At 40.4% G+C, this 24,635-nt stretch overlaps 1 protein-coding gene across 1 annotated transcript in view; it reads left to right on the top strand.

Moving 5' to 3' along the window:
• The window catches only part of UBAC2 (UBA domain containing 2), a 179,139-nt gene that overhangs the window by 117,669 nt on the left and 36,835 nt on the right, over positions 1-24,635 (top strand). Inside the window, exon 7 of the mRNA XM_020290262.2 lies at positions 16,774-17,019. Coding sequence (XP_020145851.1) covers positions 16,774-17,019 — 246 coding nt within the window. The remainder of the gene's footprint in view (positions 1-16,773; positions 17,020-24,635) is intronic.

Here is a 24,635-nt window from a genome sequence, read left to right as displayed (position 1 = left end):
TATTTCAGTTTAAGGAGTACATCAAAAGTTTTAGCATGAAATGCAAGTAAATACCTGCTTCCATCATATTAGCACCACTGTGCTCAACTGTTCTTAATGTCTTATGAGAGACCTTCAAAAATTTAGGCCACTCTTTAAATATTCACAATTCCAGTAGTCTTTTTACACATCAGTACTTTCTTTTCCTTAAAGAAAGCATTGCTCACTTATTGAACTTTATTTAAATTCTTTTTTTGTGGTTCTGCAGAGAGCCATGGAGGCATCTATATCCTAGTACTTCTTCATTTTCTGCAGTTTTATGAATCATAATAATGAGTCATTACCACTGGGATGTACCCTAATTCTCAGAAGCTGAGGTCTCAGGCCTGATCTGATTCCGGCATGATTAAAATAGAAAGAGCCTGCTTTTGCCAATTTTCTACTTTTATACTTCACACATTTATCATTATTTGGTCCTCTTTTAAGCTGTTTTGAGAGTGAATTAATAGACAGGCCTCAGGCTCCAGGCTTCTCCCTTCAACACAGCCCTTCACAGTACCCATTTCCTGCAGCTGTTACTTGTTCCCTACCATGTGTAAGACTGTGATTATCTTGCGATCAGACAACCTTAGTGTGAAAAAAAATCTGTTCCACTCAATAATAAGGTTTGAATTTAGATTGACAACAGATTATTTAGGACTTTGAATGTGGTCTGAGTTTGGATTGTTGTCTGTAAGCAGTGGGATCTTTAATGCTTTTTGAACAAAAAACACTTAGCGATGGTGCAAGATTATAGAAGTCTTATGAGAGTTTGTAAATCATAGAAGGGGAAGGGAAAATGAGTCATCTGTAAGGAGCTGGGACAGTTTATTTGTGGGCTCTGATTTGCCTTTCTTTCCCCCCCCCCCCCACAATATTTTTAAAGACGAAAAACTAAAGCACTCTCTTATAGTAACTATGAAGAAATGGAAATAACATAATCTTCTGTGGAAGCGTAAACTCCTTGAAGTGTGTTTTCAGGCCCTGGCCTGCTCCCTGGTGAATGATGATGGTGTGTGGGGTCCCCTGTGCCTCTCCCTGCTTGTGCACCTCTTCCCCTTCTCTCCCTGCTGCCCTTTTTCCTATGTAAACCTTTCTCCCCTTAGATTTCTTCTCCAGATTTACCAAAGAGGGGTAGAGGGTAGCAGGTCAGATAATTCATCTGATGCTCAAGACTTCCAGTTAAATTTTAGCAATTTAGATTATTTTCTAGCAGTGCATTGAAAATGAGGACAGAAGCTGCAAAGAGAAATTGAGATTGACTAAAGCCATGAGGGTGGTGAGACTTGTGAAAGGACCACATGTAGAAGTATAATATAATAGAAGACAGCCAGCAGGTCCTTAGGAAACATCCATACTGGGAGGGTGCTTTCACCCTTTTATAATTAAAATAGCAAGTGTGAAGCCAGCACTGAATTAAGTCCTTGTAGTCTGTTGTACATCACACACACTCACAATCACACTTGAAGCGATCCATCCATACCCTCTCTCTTCTTCTCTCTTTCCTCCCTCCCGTTCTATGCCACCTTCCCCTATCCTGACCTCAGGGAGCCTGAGCCACCTGGAAGAAACCTTCCATATATTCTTCCTTGTTATGGCAATTGCATCTCAGTCCCAGGCTGACAGGTATTACACAGGGAGGCAGTGACTAGTAGACATGTGATTTTTAAATTCTCCATGCAGAATAAATGAAATTATGCCAATGCTTCAATAAAGCTGGCAGACAGAAGTGCCCCATAAAATTTATTTAAAATAGCTGTAAAAATTTTTTTATTATTGCAATGTATCTTCTACCCATAGGTAAAAACCTAACTTTCTTTCAAAGCCTTTTGAAATTTGCTCTCCTCACATACCACTCTCACCCCTGTGTACCATATACTTCGACACTGAATGTTTGTTCCCAGACATCTCATCCATTCTCAGGATTCTGTGCCACTGTGCAATCTCTTATTTTTCTTTAGCACACACGTGGTATTTACTGTGTACCAGACACTTGTGGTAGATAATATTATTTGTTATAATATTTTTGTTCATATACATTTGTTTAAAATATTTTCTGCCCCTCTCTACTTGGCCTCTCCCTATAAAGGGCTCCATGTGGCCTGTTGACTTCAGGGTTTGTTCTGTGACTTATATTAGCCATTGAAATATGAGCAAAAGTGACAAATGCTTTATCCAACCAGAAGCTTGGAGAACCATTGTGTGGTTCCACCATTGCCATGTCCCCTTTGCTGTGAGGAAAACACAGGTCAAAGAGAGAGGATGCTCCTTAAGAACGCAGAATGAAATAGACCCATGGAGCAAGCCATAGCCAACATGTAACATGAACAAGTAAATCTTTGTTATAAGGTACTGAAATTCGGGATAATTTGTTCCCATAGTATAACCTAGAGAAAAACTAATAGAGCTCTTTTCTAAGCACTTTACAAATATTATATTAATTAGTTCTCATAAGAAACCTGATGAACTAGGAACTATTCTATTTTGTAGATGAAGAAACTGAGACACAGAAATTAAGTATAGTCATGCACTACAATGTTTCGGTAAACGATGGACTACATATATGATGGTGGCTCCATGGATTATAATGGAGCATATGTAGAAACCTGATATGTGGCATTTGATATTGGCATTGCAGATCAAAGTAGGGGAATGATTGATGTTCAGGAATGGTGCTGGCACATTTGGTTTTCCATATTAAAAAATATACATATGAATGAAAATATACCATCTAGGTTTATTGTAAGTACACTCTGTGATGTTCGCACAATGACAAAATTCCCAAGGGCTCATTTCTCATAGTGAGAATACTTAACAAGATCTACACTCTTAACAAAATTTTCAGTGTACAATATGTTATTGTTTACGATAGGTACAGTGTTACACTGCAGATCTCTACATCTTATTCATCTTGACTGAAACTTTATGCCAGTTGATTAGTAATTCCCCTTTTCCCGCTCCCCCCAGCCCTTGGCAACCACCACTCCACTCTCTAATTCTCTGAGTTTGACTAACTTAGATACCTCATATAAGTGGAATCATGCAATATTTGTCTTTCTGTGATGGCTTGTTTCACTTAGTGTAAGGTGCTAATCCATGCTGTTGCATATTGCAGAATTTCCTTCCTTTTTAAGGTTGAATAGTATTCCACTGTGTGCATGTAACCCATTATCTTCATCCAGTTATCTCTCAATGGACACTAGATTGTTTTCACATCTTGACTATTGTGAATAATGCTGCAGTGAACATGGGAGTGTGAATATCTCTTTGACATCCTGATTCCGTTCTTTTGGATGTATACCTAATAGTGGGATTACTAGGTCATATGATAGTTCTATTTTTAACATTTTAAGGAACCTCCATGCCATTTTCCATAGCTATTGTACCATTTGCATTTCCCCCAACAGTTCACAAGGGTTCCAGTTTATCCAGAGCCTCACCAGTACTTATCTTTTGGGGTTTTTTTTTCTTTCCTTTCCTTTTCTTTTCTTTTTTTTTTGATAATAGCCATCCTAACAGGTGTGAGGTGATATCTCATTGTGGTTTTGATTTGCATTTCCCTGATGATTAGTGATGTGGAGCATTTTTTCATATACTTGTTGGTTGTTGGTATGTTGTCTTTGGAGAAATGTCTATTCTACTCCTTAGCCCATTTTTAAAATCAGGTTATTAGTTCTTTGTTTTTTTGTTTTTACCATTGAACTGTAAGGGACTTTGTCTTCCAGTTTGTAGGAATTATGTAGTATTCTTTATAATCTCCAGTGCCTAGTACAATGTTTAACATTTGATATACATTCTGTAAATAATAGTTGAGTTTTAAAATTCAGTATAATCAAAAGAATAAATACCGAATAACACACTATAAAACCATGTGATTATCAGGATGTTTTCAAAGCATACTACCTTAGTAGGTTTTGGACATGCTCTCCCTAGTGGTAGAGTACCTGGGCTTCCCATTTTAAACACAGGGAGGCTGAGGTTCTGATTGTGTGACTGCCATGTGATACAGCCAGACAAAGGCAAGAGTTCTGCTCTAGGACCAGTGAGTCCAGTGCCTTCCACCGTGCATTTCAAGCCTCTCCATGTCTGTTCCAACCACAAGAAGCTTACATGAGCTGTTCACAGATCTCCCCTTAACCATACCACTAAGATAAGGCCCCATTTATCATCAATGGAGACATGATTCCCAAGGGCAATCTTGGATATGAAGTTGTTTTCAAAGTTCCCAGAAGCACCGAAACTCATAATCAGCAACTTTCTGCAGCCTTCGTTATGAATTCTGTGGGCTGAAAAAATATTCAAGAATTTTATCTCATTGGCAGTCTTTCTTTTCTTTCTGATAGGAAGAATCTGGCCTGTAGCTATGCTTTCTCCTCTAAGATCATCAAGATATTTAACTGGTCCTTTCTCTATGCTTGGTTAAAAGTGCAACTCAAAGCTCATCTTCAACATGCTCATCGTCTTGCATTTCTTGCATTGTCATGTACAAGAATCTTAAGTAAAGAATGGTTTAGAGAAAACTTAAATGATAATTTAAAATATATTAGGCTGATTATTAGTGATGCTGATTAAAGGAAGAAAAAATAGAGATAAGGAAGAGGTGACCAAGAAACACGTGTTTTTACTTGTAGAGATTACCGGTAGATGGTCCTGTCAGTTGCAGCACAGAGCGTTTTCCCATGGGCCTTCACATTGTCTTCCTATGACAAGACTGAATGTCTTCAATCAGTTTTGATTATCTCTTTAAACTGTCTTTTCTTTTTTTTTTAAACAGAACTATTCAGTGTTCCTTTCTCTTTGGGGCTGAGGGTGTTGATATATCTCTTCTATCTTGATGATAACCTCTGGGAAAGGTCTGTGGTAAAATCAATACATGTTGTTTTGAATTTATTCATTATTTATATACAACAGCATAGCATGTTATCAAAAGTTTTATATTAGTTTGTGTGGATAACTTGGAATGTTTTTAAGGTATCAGAAGTTTTTTGTTAAAAAATTGTTTTTATTCTGCTAAAATCCCACCTCTTATAAAATTTAAAAGAAAATTTGTGTCTACATATATTTAGATCTTTCTAGATCATCACATTCACTTTTATGAAAAATTCTTTTTTTGTTGTTTTATTAAGATGTTATTTACATACAATGGAATTAAATTTTAAGTGTACAATTTGTTGAACTTTGGTAGTTGAATATAGTTGTGTGCCCACTACCACAATCAAGATAGAAAACAGTCTCATCACCTTGAAAACTTTCTTCAGGTATGTCCTTTTGCTCTCCTATCCCCACTTTCAACTGCCAGCCTCAGGTTACCACTGATCTTCATCTCATTATACTTTTGCCTTTTCTAGAATTTCATATACTTGGTATCATATACTATGAAGTCTTCTGTGTTTTCTTTCATTTAACAAGATTTTTTGAGATTCATCTATGAATTTCTTTTGAGATTCATTTATTAATATTATATTTCTTATGTAAGTATGAATCTATAGTATAGCTGCACCACAATTTGTTTATTCATTCACCAGTTAGTTGATGGACATTTGTGTTGCTTCCAGATTTGCATTATTATGAATAATGCTACTGTGAACATCTGTGTACACATTTGTGTGTAGACATGTTTTCACTTCTTTTGGAGTGGAATCTCTGGGTCATGTAATAAGTGTGTATGTACATTATTTTACAAAGTGGCTATACCACTTTGTATATTGTTCTTGCATTTTTCATTTCCACCATCAATGCATAGAAGTTCCAAATGCTCCACATTCTTGTCAACATTTGGTATTGTCAGTCGTTTTGCCTTTAGGCACTCTAGTGGATGTGTGGTGGTATCTTGTAGTTTTAATTTGTATTTCTCCAGTGATTAGTGATATTGAGCATCTTTTCATGTGCTTAGTGGCCATTTGCCTATCTTTTGTGAGGTATCTGTGCAAATTTTTTACCATTTGTTTTCATTGGGTTATTTGACTTCTAATTGAGTTAAAAGAATTCTTGATATATTCTAAATATAAGCCCTTTGTTGGGCATGTTTTGTAAACATTTTATCCCAATATGTGGCTTGCCTGTGTGTTCTTTTTTTCTTTTCTTTGAGACAGAATTTCACTCTGTTGCCCGGGCTAGAGTGCTGTGGCGTCAGCCTAGCTCACAGCAACCTCAAACTCCTGGGCTCAGGCGATCCTTCTGCCTCAGTCTCCCTAGTAGCTGGGATTATAGGTACACATCACCATGCCTGGCTAATTTTTTCCATATGTTTTTTAAGTTGTCCAGCTAATTTCTTTCTATTTTTTTAGTAGATACAGGGTCTCGCTCTTGCTCAGGCTGATCTCAAACTTCTGACCTAAAGCTATCCTCCTGCCTTGGGTTCCTGCAGTGCTAGGATTACAGGCATGAGCCACTGCGCCTGGCCTTGCCTGTCTGTTCTTTAACGATGTCTTTCAAAGAGCAAAATTTTAAAATCTTGATTAATTCATTATTACCAATTTTTAAAATAGCTTGTGCTTTGGATGTCTTATTTAAGAAATCTTTGCTAATCCAATGTCACAAAGATTTTCTCCTGTATTTTCTTCTAGAATTTAGTAGTTTTTGCTAAATTTTGGTCTGTGATCCAGGTTGAGTGTAATCCTTATGAGGTGAGGGTTGAGATGTTTTTCCAACACAGATATCCAGTTGTTCCATCACCAGTTATTGAAAAGACTCTTCTCCGTTGTATTACCTTGGCACCATTGTCAAAATGCAGTTGACCACTGTGGGTCCATTTATCGACTCTCTTTTCTATCCCAGTTATCTGTATGTCTATCTTGTGTCAATACTACACTGTCTTGAGCACTACAGCTTTATGGTTGGTCTTGAAATCAGGCAGTATAAGTGTTCCAGCTTTGTTCCTCTTTTTCAAAACTGATTTACTTATTTTAGGAACATTGACTTTTAATATGCATTATAAGATTAGTTTGTAATTTCTTTAGAAAAGTAGGGGAAAAGTTAAGGTTTTGCTTGGGATTGCATTGAAACTGTAGATAAACTTGGGAAGAATTGCCATTGTGATAGTTTTAAAATATGTCCACAAATTCTTTTATACTTTAAGAGATGAACTTATTTCCCCTCCCCTAGAGTATGGGCTGTACTTAGTGACAAACTTACAATGAGTAGAATGTGGCAAAAATGATGGAATGTGACTCCCAAGGGCAGGTCATAAAAGACAGAGTTGCTTCAATCTTGCTCCCTCTTGGGTAATTTGCTCTTGGGGATGCCATATACCATGTCATGAGGACACTGAAGCAGGGCTATGAAGAGTTCCCCATGACCAACAATTCTGGCTTCCTGCCAATCAGCACTAACATGCCAGGTGTGTATTTGAGCCACCTTGGAAGGTCATCCTCCAGCCCCAGACAAGTCTTCAGATGAGTACAGGTAGGCTGACAGCTTGACTGCAGCCTCATGGGAGACCTTGAGCCATAACCACTCAACTAAGCTACTCCCACATTCTTGACCCACAGAAACTGTGTAGATAATAAATGCCTGTTGTTTAAAACCACTGAGTTTTAGGTAATTTGTTGGTTAGTAATCAACAGCAAATGCAACCATTTTAACAATATTGAATCTTCCAATTCATGAACATTATGTGTATCTATATTTATTTAGCTCTTCTTGAATTCCTCCTTGTAATTTTTAAATTTTCAAAGTACAGACCTTGTACTTTGAAAAGTATGTTAAATGTACGTTCATTAAATGTATTCCTAAGTAATTCTGGGTTTTGATGCTATTATAAATGGAGTTTTTATACTTTTTCCCAATTGTTTATTGCTAGCATATAGAAATACAGTTGGTATCTGTATATTGTTCTTATAACCTGCACTTTGCTGAATTTGTATATTATTTCTGGTAACTTTTCTGTAGATTCCTTAGGGTTTTCTATACATGATCATGTCATCAGGAAATAAGTTTTATATGTTTTTATGTTTTACTATTTTTCCAATCTGTGCCTTTTATTTTTCTTGCCTTACTACACTAGCTAAGACCTCTAGTACAATGTTAAATAAAAGTGGTAAATGGACATTCTTGCCTTCTTGTTGATGTTAGATTGAAAGCATTGAATTTCTCACCATTGAGTCTATATCTGTAAATCCACAAATCTTTCTAGGTCTTCACATTCACTTTCAGTTTATTTTTAGTCCAGTGTGAGAAACAATCATCATAAGCCCATTTTCCCCTTAATTTTTAGTTTGTTGAATCAGTTTATAAAAAATAGACATAACTTTATAGGTGGATAGTCTCCTTGTTAAAAGAGGATTAGAAGGTATTTGTTTATATATAAGCTTTCTCCATGTGCTAAAGACTCTAGCTGCCTCCTAATGTACTTTTTTCTTAAAACAGAAGCATCATTTTATTTGGGACAGCAGTGGCTCCAACTGAAAGATCACATTGCCCAGTCTCCTTTGCATCTAGGTGTGACCATTTGACTAAGTACTGGCATCCTGGCCAGTAAGCTATAAACATACATATTGGTGAGACTTCTGGGAAGGCTCCTTAAAGTAGCATTTTGTCCTTTTTGTTTTTATTTTTTCTTGCTGCCTGGAATACAATTAAGATAGTTGGAGCTTTTTGGCTGGGCAAAGTGGCTCACATCTGTAATCCTAGCATTCCGGGAGGCCAAGGTGGGAGGATTGTTTGAGCTCAGGAGTTGGAGACTAGCCTGAGCAAGAGTAAGACCCCATCTCTACTAAAATATTAGAAAAATTAGCCAGGCATGGTGGTACACATCTGTAGTCCCAGCTACTCAGGAGGCTGAGGCAAGAGGATGGCTTGAGCCCAGGAGTTTGAGGTTGCAGTGACCTATGATGGTGCCACCACACTCTACCTGGGGCAGCAAAGCAAGGTCAAGTGTCTCAAAAATAAATATATATATATATATAGTTGGAGCTTTTTTAACATGATGAAGAAATAAACTGTTGTATTTTAGGCACTGTAGTTTCAAGTTTTCTACTTTGCAGAGTTGACCTAATCTCCCTGATGCATGATTTTCTAAAAGGAAAAGCTTAGAGCAGCTTTCTCAAACAATTTGTGAGAAATAATCTCTGATCAAATTAATTTTGTCTCTGTTCCAGTTCAATTTCCCAAGAATCAAAAGGATATCCAATGTTTTAATTGAACACTTTGATATCTTTTAGGTTAATATCCTTCTTCTTCCCTCATATGAAAGAGCAAAGAGAGCTATAGAGAGTTCAATCTGAATCATTTCTGCACTTAAAGAGTAACACAGCAAGACTCTTACAGTAACTGCCAAGGGCACATGGTTTTGTCTGTCATGAAACGAACAATCTTTTCAAGTTTTGTCATAAATGGCAGAAATAACTTTCAGTATCCCTAATTTGCATACAGATTCTCTGGGTAATAAATTAGAGAATTTACAAAGTTCCTTCATTCTTTCTTTAGCATTTTCAGTGCAAAAGAAGGAATAGAAAAATAGAAATAAGATCAATTATAGCAGGGATTTTTCCATTTTGCTCCCTACTGTGTTCCAATGTTAAAAACACAGCCTATTCACGTTTAATAATGAAATGAAGTAAGAAAAAAAAAAAAAAAAAAAAACACAGCCTGGCACGTATTAGCTTTCAGTAAATATTTGTTGAATGAATAAATGAGGCCTCAGTGGACCTTAGTACATATGAAGTTTTGTGCCGAGGCCCAGGTGCAAGGGGATGTCTGTTCCCTTGGCTCACCACTGTCATGCAAAGGCAGTGTCATTCCCCTGGGAAAGCACCACTAGTGTTTCTCTATTGCCCATTAGATGGTAGGTTTCTTGGACGTGGATACCGTCGCTCACAGGGACCCGGGCAGTGCAGCTTGGCTGTGGGTTTTTGTTCAGTCACAGTTGGCTGGAGAAAGAGATCAACACCTGGGTATCACTGCCAGGTCATGGTTTCTCACGTCTGCCTGCTGTGGTTTCAGGCTAATACTAAACAAGACCAGAGGACAGTTGAAATTTACTCTCTATGATCAAGAGTGTTTTGCATATTTTCCACCCAACAAATTAAATTCTTTATTTGCCTAATGAGCGTTATTTTGTAATTCCCTTTCTAAAAGGACTAATAATCTGAAAACTATGTATAAGTGTTTAATTAATGTCCACGTTTATTGGGGGCCTAAAAGAAAATGACTTCCTGTTGTTTCATTCTCAGACTTTTGAGGTAATAGCTTCCACTGTTGGCTTATGGAGAGTTCCTACCTCTAACCCAGAGCCATGGCTTTCAGCTGGACATGGGCCGGACATTCTCTGTTTGTCTGATCTCTGTCCCTTTTCCTAGCCAGTGTTCCTGATTCATGCTACCCAAGTGCTCCAATTCCTCTAGCTCGTCTTCCCGAGTACACACCATCTGTTCCTTTTTGCTTTATTTGGTCAGCCTGGATGGACTCCTTGCCTGCCGGAGCCCCTGCTACTGCTGTCTTCCTGACAGTGGCCCCTCCATTGACCTTTGGCTTCCCTGGCACTGAACCCTGCCGGACCCCCTTCTTAGAGTCCCCTGGCCTGCTGAGAAGCAAATCCAAGCATGTGGTCTTTTTTTAAAGTCTGTTTTTTCGCAAGGTCTGTGGGTTTCAAGAAAACTCTCTCAGAAAACCCAGTACAAGTAAAGTTTACGAGAGAATGAAAATTAAAGTTAAAAGTAATGTGTAAATGTAAGGTAGTATAATAAGCAATACTGTCTCAAAGCTTTTGGTAGTGATTAGTTGAAATGTAATGCAATAATTTTTATCTCATCTTGTCATAAATAGGGTGGTGTCATTATCAATAGGAAACTAAACTTTTAACCTCTTTATGTTTTTATCCTTTGCGAGTATCTAAAACATTTGGCAGTAGTGCTTTATTTAGCAACTTGAGGTCATGCTGGTGTGCCAGGGGCATGGACAAGTGAATTCTTCACCTTTTTGTCATATGGGAAAGTATAAACTTAGGACTGAAAAGAATGTGTCTACTTGCAACTTTCCAATTTCCCTTAAGATGATCTGAGGTCATGTATTTATTTTTGTGGAGCATTCATGTATTCACCATTCCTCCAGCAGGTACTTAAAGAGTACCTACTATGTACCAGGTAGCCTTTTAGTTACAGAGGCCAAGTAGTGATTAAAACCAACCAAAATCTTTCCCTCTCAGAGTTTTCATTTAAGTAGATGGGATGGAAATGTAAGCAAATGAGCACAAAAACCCTATTTCCCTGCCAGAATTTGTGGTCGTGTATTTGTTTATTACTGGGTAGGACATCCTAATTCTTCATTGGATTGTCCTGATGAAATTGAATACACAATTTGATAAGTGTATACGCGATTGTGGGGGCAGGGACAGACATGGACATGAGAATGAAGATCTTTAACCTTCATCAGTTTCTTTGGGGAATCTTTGTCTCCCCCCATAAAATTAAGAGCCCCTGCTAAATTGTGAACTCTTCAATAAATATAGGCAAAGATCTGCATTTTCATTATATTCTTTAAAATAAGTTATTTTTAAAATGAAAACCAATGCTGTATTATTGAGTTTATACAGTATATAAGTGTAATATGTAAGACAGAAGTAGCACAGTGGGTGGGAGAGGTGTTACATACAACTACAGTAAGTCCCCACTTAACATTGTTAATAAGTTCTTGGAAACTAGGACTTAAAGCAAAATAACCTTCAAATAACATCATTTCATTCGGTGTCATTTCATTATAATGTTGACTTAAAAAAAACAAAATGTTGTTTCACTAAAATCTGCAGTTTCCAAGAAGCTATTTACAACATTAAATGAAGACTTACTGTATACTCTTACAAGGTTCCCATATTTTACTTGAAGTAATTCAGTAATAATTCTAAGCACATTGTGGTAAGTTAAAAGTGTATATTGTAATCCTGAGGGTAAACTTGAGGGAAAAAATGCAATGAAATGTAGCTAAAAAATTAAAAGAATTAAAATGAAATACTAAATAATATTTGATTAACACAAAAGAACATAGGAAAGGAGAAACAAAGAATAAAAATACAGATAAAACAAATAGAAAACAAATAGCAAAATCCAACTATATCAAGACAAATACATTAACGTGTGAATGGCTAAATACTCTAGTCAAAACAGAGATTGTAAGGCTGATTTAAAGGCAAGAAACTGCTAAAAAGCTATGTGTAAGACACATTTTAAATACAAACACACAAAAAAGATTAAAAGTAAAAGGACAAAGAAGATATATCATGGAAACAGCGTAAGAAAGCAGAAATGACCATATTCATATCAGACAAAATAGACATTTCTATGAGCATTTCTGAAAGCACATCAGGGTACTTTGTTATGATGAAAGGGTCCATTGTAATTGCATGTGTGCCTAAAAACATCTTCCGCATACACGAACAGCTTCCAAATACATGAAGTTAAAGTAGAGCTAATGGGAGAAATGGACAAATCCACAATTGCAGTTGGATATTTTAAGACTAAAAAATAAAGTGTTTAATTTTTTTTACTTAATTCAAATCTCACAGCTCTAATTTGATCTATATTTTTCATATTTTGTTATTTATAATAACATTTTCCCATCTTTAGTTAAATCAGTATTACTATGCTGTATATACCCCATTTTCTGTTTTCCTTCCTACTAGATCTTCAGAAAAGGGATTTCTACTTTCTTGCCTCCAGTTCATTGCCTTTTTTATTATTACTGCTATATTTACTTCATATAGCTCTCTTTGTTTAAAAAAAAATTGCTACAGATAATACTACCCCTCAGAGCTCCCATTCCTCATAGCCCTGCTGCAAAAGAAGGTACTTTTCATGATTCTTACTACAGATGGATGTGTCCATAAATAGTTTATAAATAGTATAAGCTATTATTTTGTGTTTTGAAATTTTGCAAAAAGGTGAATAAAATATCATATGTATATTAAATATGTAAAATGTCATGTATATTTTTCATTCAACCCTAAATACATTAATATATGTACATGGAGTTCATTTGAACTGTATGGCCTTTCAAATGAACTAGATGTGCATGTATTCTGTTGTATGAATAACCCACTCTTTAGCTGTTCCTCTACTGAAGATACATTGTTTCTCTTTCCTCATTACTGCGTACAGCTCTGTGATTGAATATTCCTGAAAGCACGCTTCAGCTCTACTAGATATTATCAAATTGCTTCCCAGAAGGTTTGTTAACTTTACCCACCCTTAGGACTGTGTGAGAGTTCTCAGTTCCCCTCATCCTCACCAGAACTGGATGAGCTCAGATTCTTAAATCTGTGCCAATTGTTATTGTGCTTCACATTGCTCATTTTTAGATTTCAGTTCCCTAAAAACAAGAGAATAAACATCTTTTCATCAATTTTTTAGCCATTTCAATTTCCTCTTCTGAAATCTCCTTTTCTTTTGCTTCTTAGATTGGGTTGATTGTCTTTCTTATAAATGTCCAGGGTTTCTTTGTATGAATTCTAAGTATGTTCTACCAGTCTTGTTCTTATCTTTTCACTTCACTTGTGGTAACTTGTGGCACACTGTGTCTTTAAAATTACCTTGGCTACTCTGGATCCTTTATGTCATTATTTTTTAGCTCTTTTTATTGTGATATATAACATATACCAAAATATGCATAAACCATAACTGTGATGACGCTGTACAGATCAATGTAAACACAACGATAAAACCACCACACAGGTAGAGACCGCGATTGGCCAGCCCCACAGCCCACGGCGCCCCTTTCCTCCTCTCTCCCTCCCATCCTGCTCCTGAGACCCCTCCTGACACACGTGGTCATCATCTTTATGCTTTGCTTTATTGTTTTACTGTATGGTTTAGATTTATCCATCCACAGAAATTGAACAATAATGTTTGTAATCTTTTGTGTCTGGCTTCTTTCTCCCGACATGATAATTTTAAAATCTAAACCTTAAATATTCCATGTGAATTTTTAGGATTTACATTTATGTTACAACAAAACACCCTGTTAAGATTTTATTTTGTATTATATTGAATTTATGTATTTCATTTGATGAAAATTGGTTATCTTAACAATTTTGTGTCTTCCTGGTCATAGATGTGTTATCTGTAATTTTTACTAGGGTTGATTTCCTAAAAAATATCCCTTATTATACCTTTTTGATTTTCTCTTTCAAGGCCTTATACATTTTTAATTGGATTTATTCCCAAGTATCTTGCAGTTTTTATTGCTGTTACCTGCTAGTTAATTTTTTTTCCTTTATGACAGTCTGTGTTTTATCTCTGGTTGTTTTTAAGGATTTCTTTCTTTTGTTTCACTACAGTGAATCTAGGCATCAGTTTCGTTTTAGTACCCTTTTAAGGACTCTTGCATTTTCAATCTGAGGATTTATATTCTTTATTAATTCTAGAAAACTCTCAGCTGTTGTCACTAAATATCTCCTTTCTCCCATTATTCCCTCTGTCATCCACTTCTGGAACCCACCATAAGACATACACTCATGGCTCCGATCTGTGTTGATTGCCCTGTGCAGAGCCCCAGGCCTTCCCCACCCACATGGACCCTCATGGTGCATGCCCAGCAGAGCTCAGACCTGTGCGCTGTGGCGGGGAGAGGGCGGGTAGGCGGCTGTGCTGGGTGTGGGAGGAATCGGATGCTTCTCACACAGACTTAAGTAACCTGCTTCGCTGCTGCCTTCCACACTGCTTGGTGCCTTCAATCCTTGAACCTGTCAGAGTCCCACGCGACCCTCTGCAGGCATTTGAATTTACACTGCTTATATGCTGAGCAATTTAGGATTACTCAATATGCTTTCCATTTTGTTAGTGTGGTTCAGGATTACAGATGCTTTCTCTTTTTACTGACCATGGAGATTTTTCTGTTTTCATTTTCTTTGTTGTTTTGTTCTATTTTGAGAGAAGGGGCACGGAAATTATTTGAAACTAAGTCTTACACAATTCACTCTCAGCCAACTACAGCCTTCTTTTGCACCAAAACTGTTCTTATAAATGCCTTGTTCATCAAATGCCTTTGTTTGCCACATTGAGTGGCCAGTTCTAGCTTACCGAACTGTTAGCTGCATTAGACATAGTTGACAATTCCCATGTTAAAACTCTCTACTCTTAGCTTCAGTGCTACCGTGTTTTCCCGAAAATCAGACCTACTCATAAAATAAGCCCTAGCAGGATTTCTAAGCATTTGCATAATAGAAGCCCAACCCCGAAAATAAGACCTAGTGATGGGCGTGGCTACACAACGTATCTGCACAACCCATGCGTTTTGTCGAGGAGCAGTAAAGAAGACAGCAGCCCTTCTCATCTGCCCCATGAGAGCTCTATTGCTCGACATGAGAGATTGGGGCCAATAGTTCTAAAGGAAATAGAGTCACAAGAAATTCAGGATAGAATTCGGGGTTTGGAGAATTATCATGATGTTCCGGAAGAAGACGACTTAACTATATTTGAATAAATGTAGATTGTTGTACCGTACTTAAAAAAATAACACATCCCCTGAAAATAAGCCTTAGGGTGTCTTCTTGAGGAAAAATAAATATAAGACCCTGTCTTATTTTCGGAGAAACACGGTACTAAACTCTCCAAATTTCCCTTCTGTTCACTGGCAGGTCCCTCTCAGATTTCTTTATTGGCATCTCCTGTTCCATCCATCTACAAAATACTAGTGTGCTACTGAGTTCAATGCTTAGTCTTGTTCTCTCTTCCCACCCCCATATTATCTTGTCTAGTCCCATTGCCTTAAATGCCATAGAATATCCAGTGGCTCCCAAATCCTTCTCTCTGCTTTACTTTCTCCTTGAGTTCCAGATTTATTTTCTTTCCTTCACAGAACTTGTCTGAAGCTGTTTTACCTGTAGGCTTGTTTACTGTGTGTTCTCCATATTGACCACTGTAACCTCTGTAAGAGCGGGGCCTCACTTAACTTGTTCTCTGCTGTATTCTAAGTGCCTAGAACAGTGCCTGGTGTGTAGCAGATTCTCAAGAAATGTTTCCCTAATTAATTAATTTAAATTTTATTAATAATACATTGGCATGTACTTTTCTCATATTAGATAGAAAGTTGTCAAATATACTATAATTTGGTATGAATAACTTCTCTTCCAAATTCACATAAAGTTTTTTTACAAAGGAATAGCCATAGTCATTTTTACCTAGAAAACCATGGAGACTCTTGAGACATCTCTTACCATATAAATGACCTTAAAGGTGATTGATTTGTAAATGGAATTGTTAATTGCTAACTAATATTGGTGAGGAATTTAAAAATCTAGAAAAATCAATACTTGAAAAATTGATTAAATACTATGTTAATTAAAAATAAGATTTTAGATTATCTTTTCTAATAAATGTATTATGTGATTGGATCAGATTAAACATCACAGTCATCTTCTGCTATTTTCTCTCTCCAATGGCCATCTGCCAATAAGGGTAACCACAGAGTTAGTACAGTGTGAAAGTGTTTTGATAATCAGATCTTTTATGGCTTTTTTACAAGATGAAGACAATGTTTTTAAAATATTTTACCAGTACTTTTGAGAGTTAAATGATCACTATTTTGCTAGCTCTTCTAATTCAATAAAAGCACAAATTTGTTTACTGATTATATTAGTTTTTTCTTGATTTGTACTGCTTAGTATTCTGCAATTTGGTAGAGATTTTTGGTTATCATCTAGCACTACTAAAAGTAAATTTAAAAAAAAAACATCTGAAATGTTTTGTGGCTGTTGATTTTTGTGTTAAATATATTCTTTAAAATGGTATTCCATTTAAACAACCCAGTTGGACTCTTTTCTTTTAGATTTCCGGTTTGTGCTATGATAGCAAAATGTTCCAAGTTCATCAGGTGCTCTGCGTCCCCAGCTGGATGGCAAAGTTCTTTTCCTGGACGCTGGAGCCCATCTTCTCATCTTCAGAACCCACCAGTGAAGCCAGGATTGGGATGGGAGCCACGGTGGACATCCAGAGACAGCAGAGGATGGAGCTGCTCGACCGGCAGCTGATGTTCTCTCAGTTTGCACAGGGGAGGCAGCAAAGGCAGCCACAGGTAAAGCTGATAACAATCACTACAAATTTAAAAATATTCCTTGGCCCAGGTAAACTTTCCCCTCTGATTGCGTGTGTGGTAGAGCCTACATTTTATTCTTGTGCATTACGATGTGGATGTTGACATGTTTCCAAATAGAATGTAAGTCTCTGTTAGTGGCTATTGTTAGTTTTTTAAAAAGTTGCAAAAATAAACTGCAGCTGAAAGATTGGTCAAACTGGACATTCTTGTTCCACTTATATTAGATAAGCATTATTTCTTAGAGAAACACCAACCTAGTTAACAAGATGGGCTATTTATCTGTTTTTATAATCTTGTAAAAGCCACAGTGTCTTCCTGTTAAAATGCTAATTATGTGCTGTGGAATGAAGAACAAATGTAAAACATCTTGATTTTCCTTAATTCAAATGAAGACAATACGAAGATAAGAAAATTTTCAAAAGAACAACCAAAGAGCAAATCAAATAAATACTGTGTTTTCTTAACCTTGTTACCAATAATCAGGAACCATTGCACATTTATCTACAGATACTATTGTATCCAAACAATCTGATCCAAACAACTTGTCTTTGAAGGGAGGCAAGAGAAAGAGGGTTACTGTATGTCAGGCTGAAACCTCAGGCCCGATCTTTCTTGGACACTTCTGTGATCCAGAGCACTGGGCTCTTCATTTCTTGCATCCATCTTCTTTACCCTCTGGGGTAGGAGGAGATGGTGCTACTCTCTCGTGCCATCTCCCTGTCTCCTACCAGCATTGGGTGCGAGAGTTAGGTCCACAGGTCTCACAGTGGTTTGGAAAAGTGGAATCCAGTCTGAAGTAGTTAGTGTCCCATTGGAGACACGGGTCCCAGAGAGGAATGGAGTGGAGTCTACAAGAGAAAGAAGCAACAGTTGTTTCCTAAAGATGTGTTTGAATTTGAGGTGAGTCCAGAACATACCATGAAGATGTATGGTATGTATTTGAAGATAGAGGACGGGACGGGCATGTCTCTCAGAGAGGTGGAAGCTGGGGGTGCAGGTGATGGGATCACCTGTGCAGGGATGGGAGCAGGAGGCAGGGAACTAGGTGAGTTCTGTCGGAAGAGGACTACATCCAAGATGAACATAGACTATAGATGTAGCCTTGTATTTAGCAGGAGGCGGATCCTGCAGGGAAACTGAAGGAGGAAGGGAAGGTATGAGAACTCAAAATGATCAGTGTCAGGAAACTGAGAAGTGGGGAGTGTAAATATTTTCCAAGTAGAAGGGGCAGAGCTTGTGAGGGAGAGAAAAAAGCAGGGCATGACTCTGAGGTTTCTGGCTAAGATAACAGGACAGGTGGATGGTAGTTCTATCTCACCAATATCAGAAGAGCAGATGTGGGGGAAAGGTGTTACCTGAGGTACCTGGGGAATACCTGGGAATAGGTTCCCCATTAGAGGGCTATGGATCTGTGCTCATGAGCACACCAGAGAAGCTGGGTGTCTCAGGTTGGCTTCCCCAGGAAGATTGTCATGCATGGAGTTTATTACAGAACACTGTCAGCATCAGCATCTTTGGGGCAGGGCTGGTGAAGAAAACAAGACTGGACAGAGGCAGAAGTTGAACTGCAGTCACAACAGAGGCTTCAGCTCATCTTACAGAGTGCTGTGGCTGCAAGAGCCCTTGTGAGTTGTCCCAAATTGGGGGCAGGGGGCTAAAGTATTAAACCTCTCACAGCCAGCCGTTGGGGGCAGGTGGCAGAACCCGAGCAGATCAGCTCTCCCAGCTGCATGATCGGCTCTCCCAGATGCATGCTATCCACCAAGAGAGCCTCAGTTTACAACCTCAGGTGCCAACTCCCCTAGCAGCTGGAAGACTGGGCTCTTCCGTCCTGAAGGGGGGGAGGATCTAGGCAGCGTTAGAGCATCCACGCTCTGGCCCTGTGCTGCTGGGGGCTTCTTGTTTTACTGCGTCCTCAGGGCAGCTCCTCCAGGGCTCCAGTGGGACTCTCTGCCTTGAAGGGAGAAACCTTCAAGAAGATGGTTAGCAGGATGAACTACACCCCTTCTGCTGACACTGGTCTCAAGACCATCTTCTCCTTCCTCTGCTGTCCGCCCTGGAGTCCCTGCACTGTCATCTGGAAGGCTTACTTGCTAAAGTGCTGCAGACCGTCATCCCTTGTGGTCTCAGTCTCTGGTCTCCAGACCCTTCTTGGGTTGTGTCTGCCACATGTGTCCATTCGCCATGAAAATTGGGCAAGGGAACACCAAGAGATAGCCCAGTGGATATCCTGGATGACAGACGCATTCTTCCTTGCCCCTTGTTTTGCCAGTAGTTTTGCTTGTTCCTGAGGGCTGGGGCTGATTACTGCTGCCAGGATCATGGCTCCACTCTTGGCTGCTAGTCTTCTGCACTAAGAAGCCCACAGTGACCAGGGAACAGCTGTTACTTAAAATGTAATGGGATTCTTGCTGTGTCTCCTGGTGGAAGTGTCCCCACCTGTGAGCCATGCTCTTGTGAAACCTAGAGTTGCAGGGACAGGAAGCCCAGTTGCCCAGGTAGGTTGCCAGGAGGGAAGGTAATCAGGGTCACTTATTGTCAAGGCCCCTGTGCTCTACCTGTAGGGACACAGCACCCACATAATGGCTGTTGATTTAGGGCTAAACTGTGACCTAGAGCATTGAGTGCCATCCTTGCAGGATGTTGTCTCCAAGCTGGTATTTCACCTGCACCCTCACCTGTCTGTGATTGGTCTGGCAGGCCAGCAGCTCCTGGGTCTTGTGGTGTGTGTGATGATCCATATGCCCTATGGTCTTGCCACTGCTGTTCCCCCTTTGCTGTAAGGGGGTCTTTTGGTCTGATGTGATGTTATTTGGGAACCCAGTCAATAAATCAAGCATTCTGTAAGCCCTCAAACAGTGGTGCTGGCTAACAAAAGAGGCAGAGAGACCTATAACTGGAGTATGTGTCGATTCCAGTTAAGATGAACTGCTGCCTGCCTTAGTTTGCTAGAGCTGCCATAAGAAACCACCATAGGCTGGTGGCTTAAACAATAGAAACTTACTTTCTCATGGTTTTAAATGCCGGAAATTCAAGATGAAGATGCCAGCAGGTTTGGTTTCTAGTGAGGCCTCCCTCTTTGCCTTGCAGATGGCTGCCTTCTCACCGTGTCCTCACGTGGCCTTTCCTCTACGTGCGTGCTCCTGGTGCCTCTTCTTATCTGGACACCTGTCCTGTTGGATAAGTCCCACCCTTATGACCTCATTTAACATTAATTTCCTCCCTAAATACTCGATGCGTATTCCTGTCTGTGTCCACTCATCTCCTGCTTCGGTCTCCTTGTCCCCATCCTCCCAGTTCCCTGACCGACCAGCCAAGGCACCTGCCATGCCCAGGGAGTCTATACGTGTTATTGCCTCTGGCCACTTCTCTTTCCACAGAGTTGACAGCGGAGTGCACCACCCAGCTCTGCCCATTGGGGGTCCCCTCATCACCAGCTTTCAGGGTTACCCAGGGTAGAGCCATAGTACAGCCATGGTCCTTCAGCTGTCACTTGTCTCCCAAGCCAGCCTATCCATGAACCACATTTAACTGTTTCCCCCTCTGTCACTTGGTCATGAGGGGCCCACCCTCACATGGGTGTGAGCGAGGAGAGGTTGTGGTACGGCAGAGACCAGCAGGGTGGTCTGGCGTGCCTGCTGCGGCGGCTCACCTGTGCCCTCTGGCCCTGCCAGCGCTGATCCCACATGCCCATGTCCCTCTGACCATGGGTTTCTTTTGGGCCCACTTGGCCTGATAACTTGATGGGTCTCCACTGCAGACTACACACTCCTTTTCTAGCACATGGATGGGCACTCCTTGTTCCAGCCTCAGTTTTGTGCAAGTGTCTAATTCTCGGCTGTGTGTGCGTGCCCTTGCTCAGGGACCCTAGGGACCTGCCTTGTGGTTCTCCTTTTGTGGCTTGCTATAAACCGTGTCTTCCCCCATCCCAGATACTTGGAGCACTACAGGGTCTGCCATGTTGCACAGTGAATAAAACAGACCCAAAGCCCTGCTTTCCTGCCTGGAGTGTGCATTCCTGCCAGGCACCTGTGAAATGACACAAACCTTATTTGTGGCTGTCCCCATGTCTCACCAAACTCCTCCATTTTCATAGGTTGGTTTCCCACGTATAGTCTGGAGTCCAGAGCAGGACACCAGTCCCACAGCTCTTTCCGGAGCCTTTATGTTAAGTGGTCTGCTGGGTAGCAGGGGGCATTTTACTTATTTATTCCTAAGCTTACTGGATTCTCTCTTAGTATCCAGACATTTATATACCTAAATCTCATTGGCTTAGCCTCCTGCTAAATGTCTTCACTAGGCTCTGTTAAATCATTTGTCTTTAGGTTTTATTCATATGCATATGATAAATCACCACATAGAGAACTCTTCCATTAAACCACCACTGAAGAAATTATCTACTGTGTTTGCGTGCATGCATGAGAACTATATATGGTACAGGTATATTGGAATTTACATGAGGGGAAGTTTATATTCCCTCATTTTCAACAAGTAAATACTTAGTGCTTATATGCTGTGGATGCCACTATGGAAAAGATGGCCCAGTCCTCTTCTTGATGGAGCTTAGGTCCTGTCTCTTGCTGAGTTACTGTGTTTCACTCTTTATCAGTAAGAAGACCACGATCCTGTTTTGTGCCAGTCAATATACTAAGTACTTTGCCTATGTTATCTCACACTTTTTGCTGGTGTCAGCCTTGAGAGATGCAGGTTTTCCTTCATGACCCCTGAGGCTCAGAGGAACACTTCCTTGCCTGGGGACACGCAGCTGCTGATGGGTACCAGGGTTGGGACCCAGCTGTGTCTGACTCCAGGGCCTCTGCTCCTGATCCCTACGTCATGCCCCTCCCCACTGAGAGTCCTTGGTGATTTCTTTCCACCTTTTATCATTAGCCGGCAGGAAACTCAGTGCCTTCATGTTTAATCAAAGTTCTAACCCAGAGTTAGAACTTTTGCTTCTATCTTCTTCTGTCTGTTTCAAAAATATTTGTTTGTTTTAATGCCCCTATATCTTTTATTGTAGGCAACCTCATATTGTATTACTACATTTAAAATAAATCTAATATTTGTTTAAAAACTGTTAGTTTTCAGATATTTTTCGTAGAACTTGGAGTTTATGTGGTCAGAAAATCATTCAGTTAATAATTACTATACATTCAAAATGTATAGTAAATGTATACATTACTATACATTCAAAATGATCTGTCTGCAGTTTTTAATCTCAAGCATTCCGAAATAACACTCAAGTCCCGCTTCGATTTGTTCTTTTGATTGCTCTTGCCCATTTCTGTCCAGCTCTGCTTCTGTTCATCTCACCGTCCGGCAGCTGCCTGGCCGCTCCCCACCAGCCCTGCCTGTGCTCTGTGGGCACAAGAGAAGTAAAGAACGTGTGATTTCCCTTGGTGAGTTTGGGGGGCTCAGGCAAGTACACTTGAAATAGATGAGTGTCTAAGAACTATGAAATATCCACTAAAGAACCCATGGCAGTAAGAATCCGAGGGGAGCCATGAGCATGGACTGGCGCTGCAGAAGACGGTCCCATGGATGGGCAGGACTTGAGTGGGTAGAAGGCACTGGGCAGGTCACTCCAGTAGGGAAGCGTGGAGGCGATGATGGAGGTGATAATGAGACACTGGAAGGGAAAGGCCTCCAGGAGCCCTGTTTGATTGAAAGGTGGGAGGAGATGTGGCGAGAAATGGGAACTGATACAGCAACTGATAGTGGAGGGAGGTATTTTTAAACCCAGCAGCAGATTTTGGTTTGGACATCGGAAGCTGTGAAAAGTGGTTTATTCAGTAACAAATGTAGGACATTTATCTGAGAAAACTTTGCTTTATTTCACCATGTAGACAGATAGGAGAAAGGGGAGACCAGTAGAGGGCCAATAGAGGAGGAGAAAAATAAAAGGTGATTTTGAAACTCCAACTCGCAGGTGGAGGGATGCCTAGGCAGGGAGGATGCCCATCTCTTTACCCCTCCTTCTCTATTATCCCTAAATAGAGGGTTTCCTGAGGCTCAGCCCTGCGCCTGCTGAGGTGCTCACCCCGGCGCTCAGCGGGGACCTCCCCAGTCCCTGGCTCCACCACTGTGTCGCTCTTGGCTCCTGGCTTTAGTTCCATGGACTGCCCTCTCTCAGGGCTCTGACCTAAACTGGGTGCCACAGGCTCTTGAAACATGCCATTTCTCTGCTAAATTTGCTTCTTCTCACTCCCTACTTTGATGAAAAGCTCCATCATTTACCCAAAGGCCCAAGCCTCTGGCTTTACCCTAGACATCTCCCACTTATGCCTCCCTACCCCGAGTGTCCTCCCCTCGTTAAGTCCCGTAGAGTCTTTCCCCGGTGTGAGCCCATCATTGATCCCCACTCCCAGAGTCAGGCTGCCCCCGTCGTTTGCTGGATTTCTGTAGCAACCTCTTCCCTGCTATCTCTGTCGCCAACTGCCTGCCTCCCCCCACTGCACCCCACAAGTCAGCCTCCACCAGTGATCTCCTCCATATGTGAAAACACACATCTGACCGTGTCGCTCCTACTCTAATCCCTCAGTGCCTCTCTGTAGCTTTCAAGCTGGTTAAAACACAAGGCCCCAGCCTGCTTTTTACCCCTATCTCCTTTCTACAGCCCATATACAAGTCCTATTTTTTGAAGAGATGGGGTCTCACTCTTGCTCAGGTTGGTCTCTAACTCCTGAGCTCAAGTGATCCTCCTGTCTCGGCCTCCCGGAGTGCTGGGATTACAGGCATGAGCCCCATGCCCAGCCACAAGTTCATTTTTGAAAGGAGCTTCAGTGGCAAGGTGGGCTGGCGGGCTCACTTGGTAACGATGGAGAAGCACGTGAGCTAGGGATGGGGGAAGATAAACATCACTTCTCTTCCAGTCAGCTGGCCTTGTTCTGGGCCATCGGTCATCACGCCTGCACTCTGAAAAGTAACTTTTACTGCCTTAAAGTAAATATGACCTTACCTACCAAAAGCACTTATAATCCACTGTGGGTATGTACAGACTCTGTAGCTCTGAAGGACAGTGACCGTGTGGCAGCTCTGTGGACCTTGCTACATTGGAGCTCGAGACCCAAGTGCTGACAGGGTCAGGGTGCAGTTGTCCCACATTCGTCACCAAGCTCAGTAGTGTGATACCGTTGCCAGATGAGCCTTCCCCTCTTACAGATCTTTCTGGGCACTTCCACTAGTAGTTACCATCCAGAGCCTCTGTGAGCGCCTTGTGGGCCTGTGGCATAGAATATCACTGTCCTCTGTGTGTCCCCTTCCTCGTCTCCCTCCACACCCATAGTGCCCCCTTCTTCTGTACATTCATGTGGGAACAACGCGTTAGATGCACGTTAACTCTGCTCTCAGCAGTCCTTGCCCTCTGACTCACTCCTCTCCGCCAGCAGAGTTGCCAGCTTCAAAGCGGGTGACATCTCAGAGTCATTTTGCTACTTGCAGCTGTGGATCGTTTTTCCACTGTCAGGGCCATTACATAACTTTTCATGCATTTGTGTTTTATTCATCCTCAGTAGTTATGTGAACTCTTGAGGGGCAAGAACTGTTTTACTTATTCTTGTCTTTTTTGGCTCAAATGTAGTGTGCCGCCCTGGGAG

This window comes from Microcebus murinus, chromosome 13, assembly GCF_040939455.1.
Source record: "Microcebus murinus isolate Inina chromosome 13, M.murinus_Inina_mat1.0, whole genome shotgun sequence".
NCBI classification, from domain to species: Eukaryota; Metazoa; Chordata; class Mammalia; order Primates; family Cheirogaleidae; genus Microcebus; species Microcebus murinus.
The sequence above is the reverse complement of the archived record's forward strand: the minus strand, read 5'-3'. Positions and strand labels throughout refer to the sequence as shown.